The sequence below is a fragment of the Anabrus simplex genome, chromosome 1, assembly GCF_040414725.1.
Source record: "Anabrus simplex isolate iqAnaSimp1 chromosome 1, ASM4041472v1, whole genome shotgun sequence".
Taxonomy (NCBI): Eukaryota; Metazoa; Arthropoda; class Insecta; order Orthoptera; family Tettigoniidae; genus Anabrus; species Anabrus simplex.
Genome location: NC_090265.1, coordinates 1630482127 through 1630494446, shown reverse-complemented (window position 1 = coordinate 1630494446; position 12320 = coordinate 1630482127). Strand labels below are relative to the sequence as shown.

Below are 12320 nucleotides of genomic sequence, written 5' to 3'. Positions count from 1 at the left end.
TTACTGAAACTACATGGGATTGGTTACATTGGAAGGTGTGTATTATTTGCCATAGCAGCCATTGACACTGTTAGGTGTCAGAACAAGCATAGTAGAGTAGATCCCCGTTTATCTGAAATAAAGGGGGTGGAGCCACTTTGGTTGACATGTTTTTCCAGATGACACATGGTAAATATTTTCTGAAGTTAAATGTTGAGCAAAGGTGCATACGGGATATTAAAATTGAAATGTTTACATAATGTCACTCCTTGTATAAAATCAGTGATTTTCTTCTGAATTTTCTTGGTGCGGCGCTGTCGTGCAGCTATGTCGCACCACCGTTTAATCAACAATACATCATCTGATGTAGATTTATTGCTTTGTTCAACAAAGCGCAAAGCAGTCTGAAATAATGAAACAATTTTTTTTTGTTGCTACTAAACTGAATACTGTATACAGTAAATTTATTACAGAACTGTAATTAAAGCATGTGGTACAGTATTTTAATAAAAATTTGAAATCAATCTTACCTCAAATGCATTAAATCCATCATGTGCTCTAACTCTATTCTCAGAACTGCTATTGTCAAGGTCGGAGTCATCTGATTCAACCCTTGGCAGTAACACGGAATCTACTATTTCTTGGTGTATTAGATCAAGTTCAGCATCATCTGATTGTAACCACTCGTTCACCTCATACTGGTTAACATTCTCACATCCTGGAATTTGTTTCATCATCTCTTGCAGGTTGTCATCATTTTCCTCATCTTCCAAACAAATCCCTTCATACAGTTTGTTCCAGGAATTACAAAGAGTCACTGATGTAATCTTTTCCCAGGAATGGGCACACCAATAAATCACATTTCATGTTCATAGACTTCAACGAATCCGTAAAACTTTTACCAGATAATTCACAATCACTCAGAATAGACCATAGCAGAAACGCACGATAATGGCGCTGTATGCTTCCAGAACACACTAGTGCATGGGTTGAACTAAGCTCGTCATGTGACTTCCCCTCTTGGTGAACAATCATTGAACGAGAAATGCAACCATGCAAGCTAAGGGCGCCAATCTTTAAGTTGATGACTTAAAGATAAAAATTTATAATCAAGCTTGGATGGACTCTTATCTCAGGGATGGGGTGATAGTGCACTAATCATTAAGCAGGAGAATTAGAAATCAAAAGGCTAATTAAGGCAGATTGATTAAAGTGAACTAGGAAAATACTATTTATTATATTGAATATAAATGACGACGGTTTAACGCAAACTGAATTTAAAATAGGAAATGAATTTAACAAAAAGTTGAATGACTCTACTTTGCGAAAACTTGCAATATTTTTAACTCGCTTGCTCACCATGTAGTCTTGTTCTACTGGTCCTTGGAAAGCTTCCATCCTTGTAGCTGGAACATCACCGGTCGTCTTTGAGATATCTTCATCTGCAGCTAAGTACCATTCCTGCCTTGCAAATTGCATCAACCACTAATTGGATGATGGCTTTGAAACTATCACTCCCTGTTATGCTCTATCCCATATATTGGAGATGAGCCCTAAGTCATAGTTAGAAAAACCTCCTTGGGTTATGTGGAGAGGATACTCAATTAATAATCCTTCCAACTTTACTGAAAATGTGCACTGAAGTTTCATTTCTGTCTAGTTTAATACTACCTATTGTCTTAGACTGGTATAAACTGGTCTAATACAGAGCTGTTCGTACTTCCTGATGAGAGTGGCTATACGCCCATCATTCAGAAATTCCTAAGTACCACGTCGTGGTAACGAAGTAATGAATGTAGAAGTGATAAACTATCACACTAGTCCACTATGGTACAACACCCATAAGACAAGTTATCAGACCTAAAGCGAAATACAAGATAGAAGAATCAAGAATCCAGAAGAAGATACCAAGAGCTCCAACACGCCCTTTTATAACCTTTTCTAGCTCTAATTACAGGTCGCTACACGTGGTCCAATCAGTTGACACGTCTCTCCCCACTCCAGATATTAAAGTTGATGGGTCCCAACCAAGATATCAACTGTTCTTCTATTAGCCCTTTCACTCAGTATCCATGGCAACACGGCGCTCCTTTGAAAATATAGGCGGTGATCAGTTTGAATTATTCTGGTCGAAATACAATAGCTGTCGTTACAACGCTTGAACACGTGCTCGCTTTTCCCAGAATTTGATGTCTAAATTTGTCCTTCCTTCTTCCTCGGTGATGTGGCAAGATAGAGGAAAATCTACTGCAAGTTAAATTTAAACGAATGTCGCAAGAATCTAAGTTAATATTAGGATATTCAGCCCTCGTTTACAAGTCGTAGTTACAAAGTAATGAAATGATAGTGAGCAAATGATCAAACATGAATTATAATAAAATTACATACCAAGATAAATATCATGACGTTAAATTCCTGAATTAATTACACATAATAAAATTAACATAATTACACTGTGACGTCTGGAACGTTACAATCATATTAGGGGGCAGAAACCGAACAACAGTATCACCACTTTCCAACTTCTTGGGTGTGTTGGGGCATTGTCAATCAACAGAATTGCTTTTCTGGGCAATCCCTTGGACTTCAAAAAATATTCAACGCTTGGTACAAACTTTCGAAAGAACCATTCTTCGAAAAGTTGCAATGACATCCAGGCCCTTTTTAAAGCTCTATAATAAACTGGTAAGGCAGTGTTGGCAATATTTTTAAGAGCTCAAGGGTTTTTAGATTTTCCTATGCACATTAGTGGCAGCCTATGATTGCCTGAAGCATTAGCACATGCTAAAACCGTAATCCTCTCCTTATTCTTTTTGTGACCTGGTGCAGATTTTTCTTTTATTGATGCTAAGGATGTTTTAGGCAACATTTTAAAATTTAACCCTGATTTGTCTGCATTATATACATGATCTTTTGTCAATCCTTCACTGATCTCTTCAAATTTTGTTGTAAAAAACATCAACAGCAAGTGGGTCCGCGGAAAGCTTCTCACAACTTATATGTAACTGACGTAGGCCATATTTATTTTTAAATCTATCTAGCCATCCTAAACTAACCTTGAAGTCCTTTCCATCATCCCCTAACTTTGTAGCCAATAATTTAGCCTTCTCTTGAATTATAGGAACGGATAACAGTATTCCTTTTTCATGTTGTTGTGTAAACCAAAGAAATACCACTTTATTTACCTTTTCATACCCACTTTCTTTCATAGTTTTGTATCTTAGAGGAATGCTCAATTAATTTAGATTTTGTCTTTACCCAATCTGCCACAGTTGACACACCAATTTCATAATCTGCAGCAACATTTAGCAATATCGCACCATTTTCTACTTGTCTCACTGCTTCGATTTTTTTTTTTTTTTTTTCAGTGCTTACAAAACAATGCGTTTTCGTTTAGTTGATATCATTCAATAAGCACGCACTTGCCACTATACTTTTAACACAACTGATTACTGTGTACTGTACCTTGCTACTGTATTTCAAAAGAACCAGTCCAAATGCCTGGGACAGCATTGGTAGGATAAGAATAAGATAAGATACAATACCGTTATGGGCAGGTAGTTCATGTTGCAATGGGGGTAAGAAAAGCATTGGAACTACAGAACAGAACTGTAAGGCCAGTGGAATGACCTTGGGTGAAAGAAAAATATGGAGAAGGGTCGCTGGACTTACCTGGTTTCCTAACAGAAGCTTCAGTATAGTCCGAGCAGTAAACAAGATGACACTCTTGCAACTGAAGCAACGTTAACCACAGTCTACATAATTTTCATGCCAAATAATACAGTAATAATAATTCCTCCTTTTTCAAGAAAAAATGTATCATGGAATGAACTAGAGGGTAAGAAACTGTTTTCTTTTATGATACACATGCATTCTGGCATTAGACATAATATAAAAATAGGGTTTGCATAGTAGCTCTCAGCACATATAGCAAAAGAATTACTAATATCGATGGCTAAGAATGAGAGGGTAAAAACAAAAAATTAATTTACAATTTTGCCAGAGCATTTCAGTTAAGCTGGGTTTCAGTTAAGCAATGTTCTACTGTATGTTATTGTAACTGTTGATCCATGGTTAAATTGTTAGCATGCTGGCCTTTGGTCCAGGGGTCTGGGTGCGACTCCTGGCCAGCTTGGGGATTTTAACTATCATTAGTTAAAACCTATGGCTCAGATGCTAGGCGTCTGTGCTGTCTTCAGCATTAGAATTCATCTCAGGTAGGGCCTTGTCCTCACAGACAACACAGGTCACCTATGTGGTGTCAACTTGAAAGACCTGCACCTGGCCTTTCCCGAGGCCACATGCTATTATAGTGATTAAATCTGCAACAGTGTACAATTATATAATACAATTATAAATGGTCTGTTATTGGACATTTACTCATTCGGGACAAATATTTCAGATTCCCTATGGGAATCAACATCTATATCATGCAACAGTGTAGTTTAAGAAATAAGGAATCAGTTCAGGGTCTTGTGTTGTTCGATTTATGGCTGGTTAAGACTGCAGCTTTACCTTTGTTATAATTACTGGTAACCATTTCCCGTTAAGAGTTTATCACATACAGCCTTCTAAAAACAAACAAGCAGGTAAGATAACAGAAGTGGTCAAGCTCAGGTTTATTCTTGGTCATTCTCCTTGTCAGATCGACTACCATCTGTGGAAAGAAAGAAACAAAAAAAAAAGCTGTGTTTTAAGTGTATAGTAGCCCTAATTGTTTTACTGTTAAGTAATACATTATCAATTTCTCCATTTCAGTGATGGAATCAGAAGCTGTGAAAGAACCATCTATGTCATCAATTGATAGAAACCAGTCTAATCATGATTCATCTTCTGTAGATGACAAAAAGGATCTGGGAGAAACTGTTTCTTCAAGCTCTGGAAACTCTAATGGTGACAATGAAGCTGGAAGTGAAATGACGCAGGAAGTGGTGCCCAAGAATGTGACGGCTGAATCCAGTGATGAAAAGAAATCAGATAAAACTTTGGAAAACTCGGAAAGTTTGGATAAACAGAAAGTGTCTCCTCAAAATAATGAAACATTAGCTGAAGATAATAATGATGCCAATAATACTTCCGATGAAACATTTTGCAGCAATGAAAGGTAAGTACTGCCTTCATAATGGTGATGCTTGGTTGTGGGATCTATTTTGTAGTTTAATGAAGTTAAGAGTAACCATCTAAAGAATGTTTTTGCACAGACTGTGAGTATTGATGTTAAAGCCTCAATCAGCTTTGAATTCTGAAGGAAAGGATGAATTGGAGGGTAATCTGTAATTGCTGGAATACAAGCCGAGGTGTACATAGTCTATTGACGACTTAAATGGTGAAATACTTTTAATTATTTTAATACGATTAGTTTTAATTTAGGAGGAAAATGTGTTTACTAGGCATTGACAATAAGAGATAAACTGGAGTTAAGTTTTCAAGTTCTGGAACACAAGCAGAATTTTACATACAGCAGTCCGTTGACAATTTGAACAGTGAAATACTTCTCAAATCTTTCACACATTTTAATTTAGTAATCATTTTTTTAGAGCAAAATGTAGAGATCAGATACAAACGGTGCTCATACTCCTGTAAGTCTGGGAGGAAAATGTTAACTCCTTGCTAGGGTGGAGACTATGGAATGGGCATAGAAATCACCTCGGGTTGATCGTGACTTATGGTTAAAAAAAAAACCCATGAAATTATTATGAAACATGAGTAATATTAAACCAAATAAAGGAAGAATTGTTTGAAATAGGCATGATTTTTATCATAAGATTCAGATTGATGAGTTGTTAAGGCATGCCACTGTTTATTATGAATAGGGTTTGGATGTTCAGAAAATGTCGTATTTTTTCCTCTCTTCCATTTTGGTTGATTGTTGGAATTAAGCATGAATTGGACATGTCTGAGCAAATTGAAATCTTATTTTACAGGGCATATAAATGCATATTTTACTGGTTTTTTTTTTTTTTTGGGTGATATTTTGGTCATTTTAGTTGTTTCAAGCCATATTTTGGTTATACAGTACAGGGTGCAGAAAATGTTTCATAAATTGAAGGACGGTTAGACGGTACAAATACAAGGTTTTCGGTGATTAGTTTAGGAACACTACTTCATTTATTTCTTTATTCATTTACTAGCAAGATACCCGTGCTTCGCTACGGTATTATACTGAAATTTATAATTGAATGCTTAACATTTTATATATAATCCTCCGAAATTCGCAATCTGACTCGTTTTCTGAGAGAATCTGCCAAAATTCGCGATCCGACTTGTTTTCTGAGAGATTACGGCAGAGTTCCTCACATTTTTCTATCTTTCTTTCCAGCAATCGATTTCGTACTTCCCGGGCTAGGTCCAGGTATTCCACGTGGTCAGTTGGGTCCCTAAAACTTTGCCATCTTTTCCTATAAGCATTTTTAGTATGGATCAAATCCTGAAGGAGATCCGGCGTGGTGTCGTCTTGGGTGCCTTGGCGGTACTGAACCCGCGGCCGGACTGTATTCATAGTCATTACCAGGCTAGGACCCGTTTCCAGCGTGGTCTGCACAATTTGACGACGGTCCAGAACATTATTATTATTATTATTATTATTATTATTATTATTATTATTATTATTAGATTTTCTGGACCACACAGCAAGATGCAAGAGCGCTACTTGTCGGTAAATTACATCTGCTGCCATTGTCATCCTTGACAATGTGACCAGCATCATTATTGCGCGTAGGCAAGTGTGCGGAATTTCTGGCGATACGAATGACATACTTCCGTGCATTATTGACCTTATTATAGAGGTGAACAATTTGATGGTCAATCTCATTCCTATTGTTTATTTCAAATGTGTTTAAATTTTTATTTATATGCCAGGAGAGTCTACTGTAATCTAAGAACGTTCTCCGAAGGAAAAGATGGCTGTTGAAATCGAACCCAGGAAAGATTAAAAATGATCGGTTTATGATCAGAATAAGTACATTGAAAATCTACAGCCTGTTTCCAATCGTTCGACAGGTTCCGGAATGGAATGAATAAAGCCCCATCTAGAGGCAACAATAGGAATTTTACCGGCTGCCGAAGCACTCCTCTGGGACAATGATCGATGAATGACAAATGAAATGAAATATTGGACAGTGTTGCTGGGATGAATGATGACAGGGAAAACCGGAGTATCCGGAGAAAAACCTGTCCCGCCTCCGTTTTGTCCAGCACGAATGTCACATGAGTGACCGGGATTTGAACTACGGAACCCAGCTGTGAGAGGCCGGCGCGCTGCCGCCTGAGCAACGGAGGCTCCTCATAAGTACATTATGAACAGTAAAATCAATTGGTCTCACCTCCCTTTACACCCCACCGCCATTAAGTTTATTTACCCCCATCCCCCCAAATAAATTAAAAGAAGGCATGTTTCTTTATGTTTAAAGGAGATTCCAAACACAAATTTTCATGTCTATTACCTTCAGTTTGGAGATATAAGTATCCCCATAAAAATAATTAACTTTTTTTCACTTCCTTTCACACTCCTCTCCCCCCCGCCCCAAGTGAATTTTCCGGCAAAAAATTACTTGTTTCTTTAATAGTAAAGGATCTTCTAAATACCAATTATCATGACTCTAACTTCTTCAGTTTTTGATTTATGTGTCCTCGTGAAAGGAATTCAACTCCTTTTCACTCCCGCCCTGCAAGATGGTCCCCCCCCAAAAAAACGTGTTTTTCTTTGTTTTTAAAGGAAATCCAAATACCAATTTTCACGTCTGTAACAACTTAATTTTTATTAGATGAAAGTATTCTCATACAATTAATTCAATTAATTTTTCAATTCTTTCACCCCCCTCCCCCCTTTATTGGATTTTCCAGAAACACGTGTTTCTTTACTTTTAAAGCAGATTCCAAATATCAAATTTCATGTCTGTAACATCTTCATTTTTGAGATATCAGTAGCCTAATTAAAAGAAATCAACACCATTTTCAGTCATTTTTACCCCCCCCCCCCCATCCACCCAAGTGGTATTTCCGAAAACTAAAAATACACATTTCTTTATTTTTAATAGAGATAAAAAATACCATTTTTCACTTCTGTAACATGTTAAGTTTTTTGATATATACTGTAGAAATTCTCATTTTAAAATTTCACCCCTTTTTATTTCCCCTTAAGGGGAGTTTCCAGAAAATGTTTCTTGACATTTACAGGAAATTCCAAATACCCTCTTTTTACATCTGTAACATTTTACGTTTCTCAGATATTCTGTAGATATAGTCTTTCGAAAAATTCACCCCAATTTGTCACTCCCGTTTAACCGCCATTAATTGGATTTTCCAAGAACAAAAAAATATGTTTTTCTTTATTTTTAAAGAAGATCCCATATACAAATTTTCAGTTCTGTAATATCTTCAGTTTCTGAGATATATGTATCCTTATTAAAGGCATTCAACCCTTTTACACTCCTCCTATTGGGATTTACAGAAAACAAAAAATACGTGTTCCTTTATTTTTAAAGGAGATTCTAAATACCAATTTTTACATCTGTAAACTTTTAAAGTTTTGTGATGTAGACACACTCATTTTAAAAATTCACCCCCCTTTTGGATTTTCCAAAACCGAAAAAATACCTGCTTCTTTATTTTTAAAGTATATCCCAAATACCAATTTTCAGGTCTGTAATATCTTCAGGTTCTGAAATATAAGTAGCCTCATTAAAGGCATTCAACCCATTTTTCACCCTTTTCCACACTTCCCATAGGGATTTTTCGAAAACAAAAAAATGCGTGTTTCTTTAATTTTAATGAAGATTCTAAATACCAATTTTTACATCTATAAACTTTAAAAGTTTTGAGATATAGATGCATTCATTTTAAAAATTCACCCCCCTTTTCACCTTCCCATTAATTGGATTTCCCCAAAACAAAAAATACTGTGTTTCTTCATTTTTAAAAGAGATCAAATGTACCAATTTTCAGGTCAGTAATATCTTCATTTTCTGAGATATAAGTACCGGTATCCTGATTAAAGGTATTCAACCCCTTTTTCACGTTTTTCACCCCTCCTATTGGGATTTTCTGAAAACAAAAAATACGTATTCCCTTATTTTTAAAGAAGATTGTAAATACCAATTTTTACATCTGTAAACTTTTAACGGTTTGAGATATAGATACACTCATTTTAAAATTTCAACTCCCTTTTCACCCCCTTAGCGAAGGAATATCCAAAAATCCTCTCTTAGTGAGCACCTACATCTTAATATGAATCTATGCCCAAAATTTGATTTCTTTATGCTCGGCGATGATGAATCATTCAATCAGTCGGTGAGTACAAGTTATTTTATACTGTATATATAGATTTCTGTATTTCTTTATTTATTCACGAAGCGCAAGATACAGCTACACTGAGCAAATTTCACTTGTACTATCAACAGACTAATTAACAAGTGTAAACTTTCAGGATAAAATATAACAAACATAACAAAAGATAACATGATCAGGTACACAGCCTACTAATAACAACCGTACAAATCGAAAACCATGAGAATGTCCATGTTCATAGCCAAGTCGTCGTGGGTCAAACTGGCGGTATAACCACTTCACATCAACTTATCCTGTTTACACCCCTCTGGAATATACGTAGGTGGTTTGAAAAGTTCTCTGAATGTACTAGAATTAAGTATCTTACCTCGGTGGAACTGCTTTTATTTTTCAACATAGTCTCCCTGTAGACGAATGCATTTGGTCCAGCGATGTTCCTATGCCTTGATCCCATCTCGAAAATGAGATTCCTCGAGGCCTGCGAAATACCTCTCCAATTCGGCTGTCACTTCTTCCCTTGTAGAAAATCTCCATCCACCAAGGAAAATTTTCAGCTTGGGGAATAGATGAAAGTCTGATGGTGCCAAATCAGGTGAATAAGGTGGATGTGGCAGCAATTCGTACCCCAGTTCATGAAGTTTTGCCATGGCAATAATACTTGTGTGTGGCGGAGCGTTGTCCTGATGAAAGATGACCTTTTTCCTTGTCAAACCAGGCCTTGTTTTGCGTATCTTTTCCTGTAGTTGGTCTAGGAGGTTTGCATAGTATTGCCCCGTAATTGTTTGGCCAGTAGGAAGATAATCTATCAGCAGAATGCCTTTTGCATCCCAGAAAACTGAGGCCATGACCTTTCCGGCCAAACGCACTGCCTTTGCTTTCTTTGGTGGTGGTGAATCAGCATGTTTCCACTGCTTTGACTGCTGTTTTGTCTCTGGGGTATAGTAGTGGACCAAGTTCCATCTGTAGTCACAAACCGGCACAAAAAATCTTGTTGGTTGCACTGAAAACGGGCCAGACTTTGTTCGGACATTTCCAATCTGGTGTGTTTATTGTCCAATGTCAAGAGCCGTGGCACCCATCTTGCGCATAATTTTTTCATACCCAATTCTTCGGTTAAAATATAATGTACCCATTCAGAAGACATCCCTACAGCTTCAGCAATCTCCCGCACTTTCAGTCGATGATCCTCCATGACTATGCACTTTTGCGATAAATTCTGGGGTCTTAACACGTTTTGGCCGTCCACTACGCGGATCATCATCCAAGCTCTCCCGACCAAATTTAAACTCGCTGGTCCACTTGGCAACAGTTGAAAATGAAGGAGCAGAGACCCCCAGTGTGTTCTGAAAGTCTGCATGAATTTCCTTTGCTTTCATACCTTTCTTTACATGTATTTAATCACTGCTCGAATCTCAGATTTTTCCATTGTCACAAATCACTACACGGGAACAACAACAAAGAGTCGTCACTACCACACTCCTGCAGCTAGAGCACTGATGCGCCACGTGTTAACTCTCAAAGGATGTGTGATTATTGCGCGGGAACCTCGTTGCTCTAACACTGACATCTAGCGGTGATTCCGAGAACTTTTCAAACCGTCCTCATACTTTTACTTGATGCTATATCAAACTCTTTTCTTCTATTAATATTGTTAAAGAGAGTTGGGAGGCAGATTAGGAAAGATCGTTGAAGTATTGAGTGCTGAGTGTGGGGAATGTGGAGAAGTCTTTGGTTCTGGTGGAACAGGAAGGAACACGGAGAGAGAAGAGTGAGACAAGATGTTCTGAGTGGTAATGCCCATTTAAGATCCTGTGGAGGAAACTCAGGTCAGCTACCTGTCGCTTGATGTGCAGCGGTGTAACATTTATTGCCCTTAATACCTGCTGCGTAGACAGATTTTGGAGTTTCAGATTTTTGTTCCTAACAATTGCAGCAAAGCAGGACACTGCTCTATCTGACTGGTTAATAGTGGAGGGTATTTGCTGTTTCGTTGAGTTTGGATGGCTGATCGTCCATAAAGAAGGAAAACAGCAAGGCGCCAAGAGCACTGCCTTGTGGGACACCAGATATGACTGGTAACCATGAGGATGAAGTGCCTGATATTACCACTCTCTGCCTGCGGTTATGTAGGAAGCCAGAAAGAAGGGTAAGAAGACTGCCATGTATATTAAATTGTTTGGAAAATTTATGGAGCAGCAGAGTATGGTCTACAGAATCGAAAGCTTTTGAAATGTCTGCATAGCAGATATCCAGCTGTTATTTAGCTGCAATGGCATGTGATGCAAAACTATGCAGAGTGGCCAGGTTTGTTAGACAAGAGCCACCTGGTAGAAAACCATTCTGATTGGTTGGGATATAGGGCGAGGTGAATGCGAGGAGACGCTGGTGTATAATTTTTTCAAAGATAAAGGATAGTGTGGGGAGAATAGAAATTGGTCAGTAAGATGAAACATTAAATTTGTTGCCTGATTTGAGAAGTGGGACAATATTTGCCTGCTTCCAGGTTATAGGAAAATAGCCCACAACAAAACATCTGTTAAATAATTTAGAGAGGACACAAAGGATGCTGGCAGTACTTTTTAGAAAAAGAGGACTTATAGTGTTGGGACCGGTGGCTTTGTTGGTACGAAGAGTTTGAAGAAGGTTATGAACTTCACTTGGTGTGGTAGTTATGCGTGATATGGTTCTGTTTTAAACTGTACCTACAAGAGGGAATGGTTGCTTTTGTGAGGGAGGGGAGAAGTTGGAGAAGAAATACCTGTTGAACAGTTCGTTGCGATTGGCGCAGTCTGCTGTTGCATCGTTGTGGTTCACACTGACAGGAATCCGCTTCGTCCTTCTCCGTGTGTTGATGAGACTTCAGTAGCGCTTGGGATTGCTGCGGACGTTTTCAGTGACTCTGTCTACGTGTGTCTTGTAGTCTCTTCTGACCATAAACCTTGCGTGGCGGTGGATTTTAACAAAGGTATTGTCATTGTGTGGGTTAAGAAAGTGTTTCCACAGGCGCCAAGCTCTCTTCTCATTATTTAATATCAGTCTGATCTCTTGTGATATCC

At 37.8% G+C, this 12320-nt stretch overlaps 1 protein-coding gene across 1 annotated transcript in view; it reads left to right on the top strand.

The window, feature by feature from the left end:
- The window catches only part of LOC136858612 (TP53-binding protein 1), a 770373-nt gene that overhangs the window by 51148 nt on the left and 706905 nt on the right, over positions 1 to 12320 (top strand). The window contains exon 2 of the mRNA XM_067138308.2: positions 4738 to 5083. Coding sequence (XP_066994409.2) covers positions 4740 to 5083 — 344 coding nt within the window. The 5' untranslated portion in view covers positions 4738 to 4739. The remainder of the gene's footprint in view (positions 1 to 4737; positions 5084 to 12320) is intronic.